Consider the following 17,721-nt stretch of genomic DNA (forward strand, 5'->3'; position numbering starts at 1 on the left):
TGACACAACAGAATTCACTTTTTAATCGTTATTAACAAGTATAGGTATCGATTTACTTTTTTTTTTTTAAAACGCATTTGTTCATAATTCATTCTTTTGTACATAATCTGGCGTGCAAGGCAAAGGTACACATGATAGAAAATAGATTTGCGCAGGGTCAGTCCATGTGTGTCTCAGGTGAGGGGGATTCAGTTCTTTGGTCTGATGTTTCTCCCTGCGTTGTGTGCTCCTCTGAGACTGTCTCCCCCCTCTCCTGGTTGGTCACTTGCTCGCTGAGCCTGCATGGGCTCTGCTCTGATTGGCTGTCTGTGACTGTTGTGCTCTCCGTCTCATCGACCTGTCCAGTGCCATCTTCTTTCTCTCCAGATTTCGCTGTGAATGCACATGATGGGCACGTAAGCAAAATGTCGAATTTAAATACTATAATGTTACTTATAAAAAGAGTTAGGTGCACAATATCTAATGCAGACTATAGAAACTATAGATTATATTCATATTCAAACTGTACAGAAAGATACTATATAGGTATATTCTTCTCATGGTGTTGGAGTAGAGATAATCTCTTCCTCCACTCACCTTCCTCACCCTCTGGTAAATCCTCTGAGCAGGGCGTCAGTTCCCCCAGGTTCACTCGCTTTCGCCCTGGTGACCTCTGCCGTCTTGGCAGCGCAGCCTTTAGCTCTAAGAGAGATTATAATAACAACTGCCATTATTGACAAGAGATATACAATAGATCTGTTGCTTTCAGAACAAAACAGCAATCATTTTATGTTTTAAAGACCCTCTAGCTTTTAAAATGTGCCTTGTAGCTTTGAATTAATTTACAATACCAGTCAAAAGTTTTTGAACAGTAAGATTTCTAATGTTTTTTAAAGAAGTCTCTTCTGCTCACAAAGCCTGCATTTATTTGATCCAAAGTACAGCAAAAGTATGAAATATTCTTACTAAAAATAACTGCTTTCTATTTTAATATATTGTAAAATGTAATTTATTTCTGTTTTTAAAGCTGATGTTTTTTTTTAGCATTTTTACTCCAGTCTTTAGTGTCACATGATCCTTCAGAAATCATTCTATTATGCTGATTAGCTTTTCAAGAAACACTTATTATTATTATTATTATTATTAATTTTTATCAATATTTAAAACAGTACATTTTTTCAGGATTCTTTGATTAATTATAAGATCTACAGACCAGCATTTATCTGAAATAAAAAGCTTTTGTAACATACACTATACCATTTAAAAGCTTAGAGTCAGTATAATTGTTTTGGGAATTTTTCTTTTAGAAAATAATACTTTTATTTAGCAAGGATGCTTTAAATTGATCAAAAGTGAAAGACATTTATACAAAAGATTTCTATTTCAGATAAATACTGTTCTTCTCAACTCTCTATTCATCAAAGAAACATAATAATAAATGTTTTTTTGTTTTTTTACAGCAAATCAGAATATTAGAATGATTTGTGAAGGATCATGTGACACTGAAGACTGGAGTAATGATGCTAAAAATTCAGCTTTGAAATCACGAGAATAAATAACATTTTAAAATAGATTCAAACAGAAAGCAATTATTTTAAATAGTAAAAATATTTCACATTTTTACTGTTTTGCTATACTTTGGATCAAATAAATGGAAGCTTGGTAAGCAGATTAAAAATCTTACTGTTCAAAAACTTTTGATAAGCAGGTCCAAATCAGCATATTATAATGATTTCTGAAGGACGATACGAGACTGAAGACTAGAGTAATGGCTGCTGAAAACAGGAATAAATTACATTTTAAATAAAATAAATTGCAATATGTCTAAATTTTACTGTATTTTTAATCAAATAAATGCAGCTTTGATGCAAACTTTTCTGATAGAACTGCTCTCTAGTATGAGAATGTCCTCCTAATAATAACTAGTAATAACATCATCACATGTTCTTCAAAACATCGCTCTAATATTACATGAATAGGATTATTCAGAGCTCTGTTTAGAAACACGTGAATGTGAATGCGACTGACATATTGTGACTGACAGGTATGAGACATCAGATGCTCACCCTCAGGGTCAAGCATGGCGGCGTGTTGGAGGAGAGAGTCCTCGTGGACAGACACGGCACGGCGCTGGGGAGAGGGCTTCATGCGGGGCCGTGGTATAGGGAGGGTCTCTATGAGAGGAAATACGGTAAGACTGTGTCTGTTCTTATAAAAGACATGAATTCGATACAGCACAGGGTCTCTGAGGCTGTTTTATGCCTTTTATTAGGGCAGGGAGGATCGACAGTGGGAATGAGGGGAAATTGGGAAACAATACAGTCAGGAGTGTATGTTCTTCCACTGTGCCACAGATATGAACATCACATATCTGGATGTATGGATGTAGGGTGGAACTGAATGTCGGACTGCTTACTGTCCACCGAAAATGCTGACATACACAACACTTGATACCGCCAGGGGATGTTCAGCTTATCACATTATCACAATATTCATATTCACAGTTATGTGGTTATTGCGCTAAGATAACATTTGGAGCTACAAAGAGTATTTTGGACCAACACTCAAAGAATGAATGCATTTTCATCAGGGCCCATTTGCTGCATCGCCCTCACAAGCATTGAATTACATGACTGATGGGACAGGGCTAACTGAATTGTGTTCGGCCGAGCCCTGGAAGAGCCGGCAGACTCTGAGAGCTTTGAGATCGGCCATCGAGGGATGTGTTGAATGAAAACAGACACTAGTTGAGTCATTATGTGGCCCTACTTTAGCGTTATAAATTTGTTTAGACAGTGATGGATATCATAAAGGCTGAGCGTGAGTGCATGCGTGAGACAAAGTGAAAATACGAAACAGAATAGAAGATAGATAGGGGGTGTTTAAAAAATCAGAACAGTAACTCGTTTTCTTAAATTTTACTTTAAAAGAACCAGCTCATAGGAGTCATTCATTTTGAGAATCAGACTACACTGGTTGTGATATCAGACATCACTGATATGATATGTTTTAGGTGTTCTGATGTGGAAAAGACAATTAAATCACTATTTACTATTAATACACCGTAAGCTGTCACTGTATGGGAGAAAAAATGTTCTGCTGAAAAAAAAAATAGGTATACTGAAACAACATTCCAAAACACAAGGGCATTTTAGTGCCATGTTAAAGAATGTAAAAAGATTACAGGATTCCAGTCGAAATATTTAGACAATAAAGTTGAAATACTTAGACAATAAAGTTGGAATATTTAGACAATAAAGTAAAAATTACGAGAATAAAGTCGAAATGTTTCAAGAATGAAGTCAAAATATTTTGAGAATAAAATCACAATTACGAGAATTAATTAGCAATTACAAGATTAAAGTTATAATATTTTGAGAGTATGTTCTAGCCTATTGCACATGCAAATTGCCCAGATTAGGAGCACCGGAAGATATTCCAAAGTCTTAGCTTTCACAATCTGTCAGTTTTATAGCAAAATACAAACAACATGTTTATTTGTTTTTCATGCTCTTTAATGTGGTGTAACAGATCGCTGTATTCGCCTCAGTTTAAGCGGCATGTGAATCAGTCATCTTTCCGATTACAATGAGACATTTGTTTCATTAAATTAGGCTTTATTGTTTTGTTTTTCTGATACCAAAAGCACAAAGCTTACTGCTATTATTGGGTGGCTGGTGAATGCAATCGAAGACGTGAAATATTATTTCTAAGCATACTGTCCTTGCAAGTATAACACATGGTTTGATTTTTGCTAATAATTCCACATATATTCAAATAAATACATATACTCTGGTGGCCTGGCAACTTCTCCCAGTGCTCCCAATCCAGGCCATTTGCATACGGAGACTATACTCTCAAAATATTATAACTTTAATTGCTATGATTTTGATTTCATTCTTGAAACATTTAGACTTTATTCTCATAATTTCAACTTTATTCTCGAAACATTTAGACTTTATTCTCATAATATTTTGACTTTATTCTTGAAATTTCAACTTTATTCGACTTATTCTTATAATTTTATTTTATTCTCAAACTATTACGACTTTAATCGCGTAATTCATTTTTTTTTTTTTTTACATGGAACTAAAAGTCCACTTGATCTTTTGACATATAAGAGCTCATTGTACTATAAAAACAACCTGTAAGTTTTAAAACTCAAAACTTTCTTATTAGACTAAAAACATCTTATATTAAAGGGGTCATAGGATGCAGTGTTGTTTTTGACAACCATCTTAGATTTAGTCTTAGTCTTAGTCTTTTTGACTAAAATGCTTAATAGTTTTAGTCAAATTTTAGTCACTTCTATATGTGTTGGTTTTAGTCCAATTTTAGTCGACGAAAAGTCAAAAAGGTTTTAGTCTAGTTTTAGTCAAAAAAGGGGGAAAAGTAGTCTTTTAACAAATTAACGTAGGTCAGTAAGTATTTTGCTGTTGGGTAGTGTCACTTGTAAGTTCTGAAAATAGCAGATCTATAGTTCAACACAATGTGAGCTTCCGGATCGACTATTTTCAACAATAATTACAATAATGAAGGAATGTTTTAAAATATAAAAGACAAACAATGGAATGCTAAAACGGCTTGCCATACTAGTATGGCAAAGAGTATTTAATGCTAAAACGGCTTGCCATAGCGGCAGATACTTTTTAGGTTTTGATTGGCATGCACAATAAGCAGAAATGTCATGCATTTTAAACGTCTGACGGACCACCCACTAACATTTTCGTCTATTCTCGTCTCGTCAACGAAAACTCACACACGTCTCGTCATGTTTTAGTCATCAACGAGCCATTTTTATCTCGTCATCGTCTCGTTATCGTCATGAAAAAAAGTGGCGTCAACGAAATGATATCGTCATCGTCATCGTTGACGAAAACAACACTGATAGGATGCCCATTTTTCACAAGTTAATATGATGCTTTAGGGTCCTAATGAAAAGTTTGTAATATACTTTGATTAAAAATTCTCTATGGAAGTGTAAAAAAACACTCATTTCACCTGGTAAAAAATACCTCTGTTCTCAGCAAGCGATATCAGTACCTGGCCCTTTAAATGATATGAACCTCTGCTCACCCCGCCCCTCAGTTCTGTGGGGCGTGTCATTACATAGCACACGGGGTGTTGCCTAGACAACAGTTGGGGCTATAGTTGTATAGTTTGGGGGAAAAATGGCACTGGGGGGGGGCTTTGAAGACATTGTACAACCCCATCCATTTAAAATTTAATTTAAAAACCGGAGTTGGAACCGAAACAAGATGACACCCTACAAGAAGTTCGGCAATTACAGCTTATACTGGACGTGTCTGAATGGTTAGTAAACTTAATGTGGCTTTGATTAATCTTTGTATGAGGGTATGTCAGGGTAGCGTACTGAGACAGATACGAACGCGATGTGTTTACTGAGGTATAGCTGATTGAATGAGAGCAAAATGTGATCGGTTAACATAACTACCCCGTCCTAATATTGAAATACATAAATGTAAGGGTAGAAGAAGATTAACACCTGCTTCTACATCACTTCTTGTTTAGCCCTGACCACAGATTTGTGCCTGTAGTGCAAATAACAAGAGCGGCAAACAAAGGTCTACACAGAAACGATAAAGATGGCTCTGAAGACAAAATGCTGTGCAGTGGCAAGTTGTGGAAAAACAGTCATTGTATTGCCTTCCTTCTGATCCCAACAGTAAGAAAGAGTGGATAAAGTTTTAATGAAGATCCAGACCATGTCAGTAAGAACTTGGTCCTTTGTTCACTTCATTTTACTGTGGATTCGACAGGGGATTTTAAGAAAGATTGAATCTAAAAGGTGATGCTATGTCGAATATATTGGATCCGACAGTAATGTTGCACCACACAAGTGTGAGTAACTTGTTTTATTTTGTGGTCACTATTGCTTTGTCTGTTATTACAGATCGTTTGTTATGTACTGAGTATTTATGCGTCCATCTATGAAGAATGTAGGCTGTCAAACATACACAACTGTTAACCAATCATAGCAGTGGGCTGATGAGGGGGGTTAAAAACAGGACAGAAAATAGCATATTACTTCAAAATTATGATGTTTTTTGATGTAAAAATCTTGATGGCATTATAAGTGGACATCAAAGAACAGTGCAAACCCCTTTAAAAACAAATTTAGAAAAGTATATTATGTAAAAACTGGCCCCATCATCCCCAATAGACTGACAGGAAGGCAAACCTTCAGTGACGGATTGTGCTCTCTCTGAACGCTCTCTGATATCCGTTCTGAGAATCCTCCGTGGTGAGGGGGCTGGGGGCGTCTCTTTGCGGGGAGATGGCATTGGAGGATCTTTCTCCTGGGGCTGGGATACCTCAGATATCTCTGCCTGACCATCCTGAGAGGGGCTGGGGAGCTTGGGACTGGGCGTGGCTGTCCGTGCTGCCTCACTCCCGGGAAGCAGAATGGGCTTCATTGGTGGTTTAGGGGGCAATGGGCCTATGGGACGCTCTGGAAGTAGTGGCTTTTCTGTACGGTGGAAGTCTGTAACACTCTGGGTTACTCGGGTTGGTCGCCTGGTGTCTGGAGAAAATAAAGTATTTTCTAAATGCATGTTATCTTACTGTGAACAATTCATCCATTGATGTTTCCTTTTTTGACCTTGTAATTCTTAATCAAAATGTCAAGTCAAGTCTCTCTGTTGATATACAGTTTAGGTCAAAAGTTTACATACACCTTGCAGAATCTGCAATATGTTAATTATTTGAGGACAACTGAGAGACTTATATGCAACTATTACACAAGGTTCAAACACTCACTATATGCTTCAGAAGGAAACACAAGAGCTGGGGGTGAAAACTTTTGAACAGATTGAAGATGTGTACATTTTCTTCATTTTGCCTAAATCATTTTTTTTTCATTTAGTACTGCCCCTCAGAAGCTACAGAAGTTACTTACATGTGTCTCTCATGTTTAATTCAAATTCAAAAAGTTTTCACCCTCCAGCTTATAATACATTGTTTCGTTCTGAAGCATCAGTGAGTGTTTGAACGGTCTCTAATAGTTGCATATGAGTTCCTTGGTGTTAAAAGATGGATCTCAAAATCATACAGTTAACATTTTGCAGATTCTGCAAGGTGTATTTAAACTTTTGACTTCAACTCTACGCTAGATTTCTTTTGTTACAAACGACAGCCGATGGATAGAACCCCGCCCTGCATCGCCCTGTCACTATGTTTCAGCGTCTCTTCTCACTTGCTATGTTGAAAATGATTGAAGCTGGGTAATTCCTTTCTTACCTGATGAGGTGGACATTGTGCGGGGTTTCATAAATGTAGGTGGTGGCTCAGGTTTGTCAAGTATTGCCCCTAAAAAGCAAGCAAAGTGTGCTCAATAACACAGAAAATGGCAAAAGTGCTGTACACGAAATACATGCTGAGCTGTGCTAATGCATAAGCATAAATACACTGCAAATAGCTTAAGGAAAAGGATTTTATGGCCAAACCTGCAGACAGTGAAACTGCCTCTAAATTGGATTTAATACAGTGCTGCAAGGTATTCTTGCTGTTTGCTTGTTATAATCATAGCATTATGTGCAGACATATGGCCTTTTGCTAAACTTACAAATATATATGTGAGTCAGGGTCAGGGAGGTTTCCTTCGAGGAGACAAGGGAGGCAATGTCTCCTCAAAATATTAGATTAGAAAAATGAGTAGTACAAAAATAAAACACCAATATTACAAAATATGACATTAAAAAGTACATAAATCTCGTTTTTTTTAAAGAAACATTGTCCAACAGCGACACCAGCAGGTAAAGTTACAACAGGAGTCTTTATCTCTATGGCCTCCCCTGAGCCCATTGAGTTTTAACAGACTCCTTAAAGTGTGCGGTGGGTTTGTTGGGGGGTAATTGAGAATGAATAGAGAAAAGTCATGTGAGAGGAGGCAACGTTATGTTCGGCTGTGAATGGTTCATGAGATAAATCCCGCCTCTCGTGTTTGTGCACCTTTGTGAATCAGTCTGAATGAACAATATAATGGCATTAATGGGAAGACTCATTTAAAAAACTAAGTAAACTCACACACTTAAACACACTTGTTACATCAAAATAAGACTTAAAATGGCATGAAAAACTGATCTGTGGCAGTTTTTAGTAAGTAATCAGCTTATATAGACACATAAACACCTATATTAACAGAATTAAACATGTCTGATTATTTAAAAGTATTTCAACAACATGAGAAGCAAACATGGCCACTATGTCATGTGACTCTCTAGCAGGCACACCTGAAACCCCAAAGCAGAAACACTGAGATCACCACTGTCAAAACAGTGATGTGCTGATGCAGCACTACCAATGCGGCAAATTCTCACATCCCAGCTTGGTAGTCTACATACTGTAGCTGAGAAATGTGTCTTACCCTCAGAGTTGGCTTTCCTCAGCTCCTCATCCTTGCTCTGTAAGAGGATAACACTGGTTTAAATAAGATGTCATGTAAAGTAAGTGTATAATCTCTAATTCACTCAGAACAGAGATGATTTTGATACTGCGGTTTTAGCAGAATAAGCAAATAATACTGGGTCAAGGTGTTTTTGCCTGATATGAGCTTTTTCCAATAACAGTAAATTATTTATGACTGTTAATACAGTTTAAAAGGTCTTTAGAGAACAGAGTTGTTCAATCAGTTTGGTTCAAAAGGGTATACAGTCAAACCAGAAATTATTCAGACACCAGATATCCGACAAAGTATTGATAGTTGTGTAAATATTGTCATACTAACAGTTGTCTGAATTTTTGGTTGATTGTAATCCATTACATACCTTTCTATCAAAGTTATGTGACATTATAAACTCTGAGTTCTTGTCATATTTTATTACCATTTTTTAAACTATAGCGAAAAACTGTGATACTGTGAAAAAAGTTGAAGGTATCTGAAGAAATTTTGGTTTGACTGTATTTTTTTCAAATGGCAAGCAGCAAAGACCTAACATCCCAAAAAGAAAATTGGAAGTATGAAATACTTGCACTTACCTGACTTTGGTTGGTGTCAGTAGGAGATGTTTTGGTGACTCCCATGCGGTGAAGCATGACATGGAGACGTTGTTCAAAGCTCTCCGAGGCATGTTTCTAGACAGTGACCCGAAAAATTAGCTCTTAGAATATTTTTGTACAAACAGCACAAGAAACATTTCTATCAATATTTATTCTCTATGCTTTCAGGGCACTTTTTAGGAAGTGAAGTCAGCCATATATTAAATAGTCAATAGGAACCTCTAAAACTGAGGGCGCCCTCTCATCCAGAGGGATTTTGGATCAGCGACCAAACTATTTTATACTGACTCAATGTTTTCAGCATTAGCTGACAAAAATCATATTATGCAACAGCATATGCTGCAAGAAGAACAATTTCAGCATCGTGTTTATACAGTCTTTTAGATGTGCTGATGTTAAATCACACCCATATTCACACTGTGACAACTGAACTTCTGACACGTTTATATATAGAGTAACAACAGTCTAGGTCAATGACGTCACAGACTGCTCGAAAACAAGAAAATGTGACAAAACAAATGCAGTTCACACATAAAGTGACTCAACACATGCTGTCACAGCAACAAAAAAGAACCTGGTAAAACAATGGTTCACTTCCAGAATAAAAATTACTTACCTCCATGTCATCCAAGATGTTCATGTCTTTCTTTCTTCAGTCGCATAGAAATTAAGGTTTCTGAGGGAATCATTTCAGGATTTTCTCCATATAGTGGACTTCAATGGGGATCAACGGGTCGAACATCCAAATTGCAGTTTCAATGCAGCTTCAAAGGGCTCTACACAATCCCAGCTGAAGAATAAGGGTCTTGTCTAGCGAAACGTCTTAAAAAAAAATCTATACTTTTTAACCACAAATGCTCGTTTTTCACTAACTCGACTTCCTGCAATACATAATCATGTTGGAAAGGTCATGTGTGACGTAGTTTTGTTGACGTAGTCATGTGAGTTGGAGTTTTTCGCCCTACCCTACCTTTTGAACCGGACTACACAAACGAAGAGCTAACCGCATGTCACTTTTCCAACGTGATTACATAATGTGCAAAGTCAAGGACACGCATCGCAGAGCTAGTGCAAGATGAGCATTTGTGGTTAAAAAGTTTATACATTTTAATTGTGTTTAGAAAATCACTGATTGTTAGCAAACTATGACAATAATAATCTCAAATACTGATTATGTGATTTATTCAATCTTAAAAGTGTCTAATGTCAGTTTGAATATCAGTTTACCTCTGATTTTGAAAATAAATTAAAGCAAAGATGTACGTTAAAATTGTGAACTCCATGACCAAGATGCTATCAGTCACTCACTATGTAGTTTTAAAAAGTTTGTAAGCTTGTCCATTTTTTGGGAGTGCAGTGCGCTTCTATGCTTCTGAATGGCTGTGATATTTCACTAATTCTGTTACGTCACGCTGTCGCATTGTGTCTGGTGTGGACAGCCAAATTGCTTGTAGCTGGAATCTTGTCGCATCGTGTGTAGTTAGGACACAATGTTATTCCTCAGCTGGGATCATCAAGAGCCCTTTGAAGCTGCATTAAAACCACATTTTGGACCTTCAAACCATTGGCCACCATTGAAGTCCTCTATATGGAGAAAAATCCTGGATTGTTTTCCTCAAAAACCTTAATGTCTTTGCGACTGAAGACAAAAAGACATGAACATCTTAGGTGACATGGGGGTAATTAATTTATTAGGAAATGTTCATTCTGGAAGTGAACTAACCCTTTTGAAGATTTTGGATTTCTCTTGATCAGTCAATCAGCTTACTATATAATTTATGAATAACTAAATCAGAACCACTGCTCACTTACCTTAGCTTGCGTGGCTGTGCCGTCCTGCTCTGGCAGGACGTCTGAGAGCAAGATAAGGGACTGTGATTTGCCCTCTCTGAGAGAGCGACGGATGGGTTTGGGCCTCCGCTCTCCATCTGGGGTGCGGCTCTTCTCCAGGGTCCGGCTCTTCTCCCGCTCTGAGGGTGACACAACTGGGACTGGGCTGGGGGTTTTAGTGGGAGTGGGAGGTGCAGCAGGGGACAGTGCTAGGACCTCTTCGGTTTTGCTTGGGGAGGAGGCAGGAGGTGTGGGAGTGGATGCAGGTGGGGTCAGTACAGGTGTAGGGGCAGGTGAAGGAGCTCTGGGTGACATTTTGTCCTCGATAACTGGTGCAGTTGTTGTGGAATCTGTGATGGTGAGGATTGTGGTGGTGGCCGTGGTTGTGGCTGCCTTGACTACGTTTTCCTCATCCAGTTTCTCTTTGTCCCTCTCCTTTTCTTTCTCCTTCTCTCGCTCCCTCTCCTTTTCTCTTTCTCTTTCTTTTTCTCGCTCTTTCTCTGCACGTGCCGCCTCCCGGAGTGGTCGGATGAGATCTGCTATTGAAGTCTTTTTGACCTTGCCCTCAGGAACGCCGTCGCCCTTGGCCCCTCGACCTGCTCGGACTTTCTTAAAGGCGAAAAAGTCACCAAACTTCTTCTTAATGTTTTTGGAGGGGGCTGTGGTGGGGATGGGGGTTGTAGTGGAGGTGGTAGGAGGGGCAGTTGTGACAGACGTGGGCTCTGCAGGTTGTGCTTTAATGAGGGGCTCCTCCCTCTGGTGCTTTCTGAACACGAGGAGAGGAGAGGCATGATGGGAAATGTCTTTTGACAACCGGTAAGAATATTGCTTTGTTAGAGATCATGATTTAATCATATGCTGTGATTAATTCCAGTTAGATATCTGTTCATTAACATTGATCTGCATACTTGAGTGTGTTTATAAGTGTTGTGTACTCACAGGGGGTCATCAGGGATGATTTTTTTGGTGAAGAACTCTTCTACACCTTCATCCACCCTCCCCATGTTCTCATTGGCCTCATTCTCGCTCTCAGCTGCCTGCTCCTGCACACATACAAACAAACACAAGGCCAAGGTCATTCACCCAATTAAAATCTACTTGAACTTGAAAAATTCCATTATAGCATAATGGAATGAAAATATTAACACAATTTACTCAAGACATGACCCTTGATCAATAACCTTAAACTCAACCTCAGAAAGCATGCCCACGAGATCCGTTCACTGAGCATCTAATGCACACTGCACACAAAAATTGTAAGCACTTGTGAAAATAGCAAGCTTCAATCAGACTGCCTGAGAGCTAGCCAATTTCCAGGAGTATGGGTGCACAGAATATGAGGTGCCTTGTCAGTTCGCAGAGAAACAAAATGGTGTCTACAATGTACTGGGTTAACATTAGAAACGCTTCTAAACAGACATGAAAAATATATCTATTGACTATTGTATGTCTATTTTTGGCCATACAGATAAGAGTAATACATCTTTCACATCAGTAAAGACTCTACATTTATTTGTGTGCACTCATAATAACAACGAAATGTTGCGCTTTTGTAAAATAATCAAAGCAAACAGGATGCGCTTTATGTCGTCTCGGTCTCTGTGAACTTGAGCACGAAACTTCGAAACTCTGTATATACTTGCTTTACAGACATGAAAAAATATTGTGACGAGTCGGCTGCCTCCCCCCTAAATATCATCACCACCCCGTCCCTTATTCGCCGCCCTTCTCCAGGCTCCCGACGGTAGTGGGTGTGTAGGGGAGAGGAGGGGCGAGAAATCATCCCGGGCTGGCGGCGTGTGATGGGGAGCACCTGAATGGAATGAAGCCTCATCACCGCCGCTGTTTAAATGCAGAGCGCGCCTCTCCTCAGGAGACCGGTCTCTCCCCCGTGCATGCACGCTGGTGTTGGCAGGACGAGCAGCCGCACCCCGTGTGTCCGGATGAACGCCGCACCCGTTAGTCGGCTGACGGGCCAGGTTGCCGGGCCGTCGAATCCCCCGAGAGTGCCGCAGAGCAGCAGAAGGAGGACGTTGCTGCAATAGATGCCGCCGCCCCTCGTGCTCTGGACCTAAGCGGGGAGCACGTGCGGCCGCCGGACTCCGCCCCTTACCTGGACCCTTCCCATTTGAACACTGCCCCCTCCTTCACGGAACCCCCTTCACAACGAGGACACCAGATCCCCTTTTCTTTGGACACTTTATTTCCCTTTTGGACACTTCTTTCTTTTTCTGTTTAATAAAAGCCTCTCCGAGGCCTGACGCCACACCCACTGTGTCTGTCGTTCGTCCCTCCCGCCACAATATCCATAGAGAGTAAAATATCTACTTTTAAATGAACCAATTTAAATAGAAGACAAATATTTTCAGATTAAGTAATTCGTATGAAACATGCACATGCACAATACTGCGGAGATGACGAGTCCGTGTCGTCGAATTCATCTCTTAACCCGAAAACAAAGAAAGCACTAGTTTATCAATAGAACATTAAAACATTAATGCAGTCTCCTTGCTGCTTTTGCCTGACAAATTCATAATTATTATATCTACCAGTGCACTGTGGCAAGCTTTTTTTGTATGCGCTTGAATGCTTATTAGGCTATGTATGAGTAGTATTGATGCTCTTTAAAACTAGATATTCATGAAAAGAACTGTATATTCATTCATGCTCTTGGTTTATGAAATAATTTGCAGTTTTTGTATTTTGGATGAAGTCAAATATAGATTCTGGCCTTACTTAGATTTCTAAAGCCTCTTCACACTGACACGTACATTTAGTGTGAAAATTTGTAGTGATGAACCTTTTAATTTGAATGAACGCCTATTACTGCATCTGTTCAGATTGTCACGAATATTCGCATGCCGTCAATAATGTTTTTTGTTATGGAGAGGTGTTCTAATCTCTTTTCCTTCATACTGCAAAGAAAACTGACCAACCAATAGGATTTTCTTTTGATCACAAGTCCAGAGCCTCGGCTGTTGCATCAAACCATGACTTGGTGTTGCTCACAATCATTTTTTGTTAAGTATTTTGGTAAGCGACAGTGAAAAGCATAGGAAGAATTTGGAACCGGTGAACAGAAAAGTCTGAACGGCTCTGCTTTCTTCTCCGTGACAAGTGGGTGTCAGAAATGCAAAGTTAAGTAGTGCTTTGTGTCCCAGAGTAACCAGGGTATTTTTGCTTTTCTTAAAGCATCTTCTATTGTCAAAGTGAATCTGCACTTTCATTCAGTAGATCTGCTATTTACACACTGGCCTAAATAGGCAAACTGCATTCAAAAATCAGACCGAATTTTTATGCTGAACATTTGTGTTGATATGAAAATGCCTTTAGTCAGAATAAACTGCAGAATGGACCAAAATGTATAGCATCAATCAAAAGTGTGGCTTTGCGGGACCACCTAATTTTTCCTGTAAGAGTGGCCATTTTATGGGTCTCAACTGCATCCAGACATTTTTAGCTGTACAAAAAATGTTCGTTTTGCTGCTTGATATTGCAAATTGGTGTGTCTTACCATATTATTTTACTGTATCATCTTAATTATAAACACATTGGCTTGTAGTGCAAACAGTTTTACTGTTTACTGTACATTGTTATTCTTCTCGTTATTTCCCTATAGCGGATAATAAACCAGAAGTCTCGCCCATAGGCTTACTTCCGCATTGAAGAATATGGTGGAACAACATGCCTATCAACCAAAGAGTGCCGTTTGATTTTAGGTTTGGTTTAGGGTTAAGGTTGACATAAGGGTTAAGTTTATATGGTGAGCACTCCCATTTATGCTTACATTTAACAAAGCATGATTAAGATTAAGATATGTAAGAAGCTGGAAAGTTTTCTGTCTGCCATGAATTTATTTTCAAGTGGATCTGCCAATAGTGTCCCAAGAAAGAGCCAAACCCTACCTCAATCTCTTTTGTCTGTTCCCCCCCACCACCTAATATAATTACACCCCTCAGATACAGCCTAATCTCACACACACACACACACACACACACACACACACACACACGCTTACATGAGAGGATGAGTGCTCATCGGTGGTGACTGGTGTATCTGTCATGTAGCCACAGTAATAACACAATAGCTGCAGATATGGAGGTTGTCTGTTGTAAAATATGCCAATCCTGCTCGTTCTCAAACAGTGAGTTTTAATGACATTACACCACACTGTGATTATGATAAATGAGCAAAATGATTTTCGTGATGGCAATCATTAATCTTTTACCCTAACAATATGTTGCCTGTAAGCTGAAATCACACTGCTGATCATTTCCACAGAGGCTACAGGAATACAGGTTTGTATTAGGATTAATAGATCTTGTAAATATCAGTAAATATCAGAACAGAATCTGGAGTAGGATTCATTTTGAGTGTAAAAAGGTATTAGGGTTTTTAAAAAATCACATCAATACATAAAACAGTCCTTTGAGCTATATAATATAGCACATTATTTTATTCAGCACATGTATTATATTTATATCCATACAGCACAAAGTATGTAATATATATATATATATATATATACTACAAGTCAAAAGTTTTTGAACAGTAAGACTTTTAAAATGTTTTTAAAGAACTATCTTCTGCTCACCAAGCCTGCATTTATTTGCAAATCCAAAATACAGCAAAATTACTAATTAATTTTACTAATTTTACTATTTAAAATAACTTGTTTTCTATTAAATTTATTTTTAATGTAATTGCATCATTACTCCAGTCTTTAGTGACACATGATCCTTCAGAAATCATTCTAATATGCTGATCTGCTGTTTGTATTATTATCAATATTTAAAACTGTTGAGTACATTTTTATTAGAATTCTTTGATGAGTACAAAGAATAGAATGAATAATAATAATAAATGTTTTTAAAGCAGCAAATCAGAATATTATAATTATTTCTGAAGGATCATATGACTTGTCACGTATCTGGTCTATCTCGTCATGAACTCTAGCACACACATTCTGGACTGCAAACCCCATAAGCCACTGCACCAATCACTGCACACAGCTGCTCCTCGTTTCCCACTGAACTGATTGCTGCATACACCTGTTTATCATTTACCCACATGCATTTAAGCCACTCACACACACAGCCACCTTGCGAAGTCTTATTGTTCCATATGGTCGTAATTCTAAGCGTTTATTTCTGTGTTGGATTATCGGTGTATGACTCTGGACTGTGTACCCTGTTGACGATTCCTGCTTCCTGCCATTGCGACCATTGCCTGTCTATCGAACTGTTTCCCGGATTACCTACGTTGTTCCTGTTTTCTGGTGATTATTCTGGCCTGTTGACGATTCTAAATAAATGCTGCAAATGGATCCGCACGTCTCTGACCCTCCTTGTGACATGACTGGAGTAATGATGGAAAAAAATCAGTTTTAAAATCGCAGGAATAAATTACATTTTAAAATATTTTCAAATAGAAAACAATTATTTTAAGTAGTGTGTGTGTATATATATATATATATATATATATATATATATATATATATATAAAATTGTTTTTGCTGTACTTTGGATCAAATAAATGCAGGCCTGGTGAGCAGAAGAGACATTGGTGAGAGAAAAAAACCCAAAAAATCTTACTGTTCAAAAACAAAAACTTTTGACTGGTAGTGTAGGCCTATAAATAATAATACTATAATATTTATAATTATTAAAACTGGTTGGACAGAAACATGTTCGGTTCTCAAATAGGGCAAAACTATTTTATTATATTCATTAATAATTATATTAATTATTTATTATAAATATGAAATAAAATTTGACACATAATATTAAAAATAATTCATAATTTTTCTTTCACTCAATAACTTATTTTTTTTTAACAGAAGAAAATACAGTTCTTGAAACGTCTGGAATGACATAATGAATCAATGTTCAATCAATTTAATATATCAATATTACCAATTTCTGTCATTATGTCATTTAGTAAAATTGTTTCAGAGGCAGAGCAATTTCATGAAAAAAAAGTTCAATTCAGATATTTCTAGTTTATATCTCACAATGAATTTGATTTTGACCTTTTGATTTTTTTTTAATTCCATGAAAGAAATTGGCTTCCATACAATTCACATGATTACAATTTTTTTTTTATGTTTATTAAACACATATTAATCATTATACGACTGACCGTTGATACAACCAAGTGCATTAAGAAAGCAAATTGGGTCAACGTCGTTTCCATGTTGACTTGTCAACTGTGCAAGATCAGTAGCTTACAAACACTATACACACACACAAAAGCACAGGGTGCCCAGTCTGTGTGTTTTGCCTGTTTCCTGCTGCTGCACAGACTGCGAGGCCTTCGGGCAGTTTGGGTACTGCAGGACGAGAATGAAAGAAATATGGAGGGAGAGAGGGAGAGACAAAGAGAGAGAGACCACTGCAGAGCTATAGCAACCATATGCAAATGAGGCTCCGCACACCGCATGAGAAATGGATTATAAATCATTTAGCGCCTCTCGGCCAATCAGAAGGCAAGGCACTCATCACTCCATCTTCAAAAAGAGGAGGAGAGCAGGCGCCACGTTGCGTGAGGCGGCACAGGGAGAGGTGTTTCCCACACATCTTAACAACACAATCATATTCTCCTACAAAACACACTGCATGAATAGTGCGACCATACAGCTTATGGTTAATTATATATCAATAAAGGGAAAAAAAGCTTTTGTGTGGTTCACGTGGCCTGCTGGGTTTGTTAATACAGAAACAAGATGTCTACGATTCATATTTGTCCACATACAGCCAGGAATGATTCATTTCATCACATGGTGAATTTGTTCAATAAATAGGCTGTTCCACTAGCCATAATTTAAACCAGATAATGTTAATAGCTGATTGGTTAAGCTGTTAAAAGTGATATGTCTGGGTCTAAAGAAACTGT

General features: G+C 38.1%; 1 protein-coding gene across 4 annotated transcripts in view; it reads right to left on the reverse strand.

Annotated features, from left to right (window-relative positions):
• Nucleotides 1-17,721, reverse strand: part of carmil2 (capping protein regulator and myosin 1 linker 2) — a 50,115-nt gene continuing 32,394 nt past the window's right edge. Inside the window, exons 29-37 of one of the 4 annotated variants that reach the window (XM_073850544.1) lie at nucleotides 11,767-11,870; nucleotides 10,810-11,593; nucleotides 8,977-9,072; nucleotides 8,366-8,402; nucleotides 7,240-7,308; nucleotides 6,182-6,523; nucleotides 2,046-2,153; nucleotides 586-681; nucleotides 1-372 (exon numbers count right to left, since the gene is read on the reverse strand). In XM_073850544.1, coding sequence (XP_073706645.1) covers nucleotides 158-372; nucleotides 586-681; nucleotides 2,046-2,153; nucleotides 6,182-6,523; nucleotides 7,240-7,308; nucleotides 8,366-8,402; nucleotides 8,977-9,072; nucleotides 10,810-11,593; nucleotides 11,767-11,870 — 1,851 coding nt within the window. In that variant the 3' untranslated portion in view covers nucleotides 1-157. Of the gene's footprint in view, nucleotides 373-576; nucleotides 682-2,045; nucleotides 2,154-6,181; nucleotides 6,524-7,239; nucleotides 7,309-8,365; nucleotides 8,403-8,976; nucleotides 9,073-10,809; nucleotides 11,594-11,766; nucleotides 11,871-17,721 lie in introns of all 4 variants that reach the window. The other 3 variants (XM_073850543.1, XM_073850546.1, XM_073850545.1) reach the window with 3 other exon arrangements.

Source organism: Garra rufa, chromosome 11 (genome assembly GCF_049309525.1).
Source record: "Garra rufa chromosome 11, GarRuf1.0, whole genome shotgun sequence".
NCBI classification, from domain to species: domain Eukaryota; kingdom Metazoa; phylum Chordata; class Actinopteri; order Cypriniformes; family Cyprinidae; genus Garra; species Garra rufa.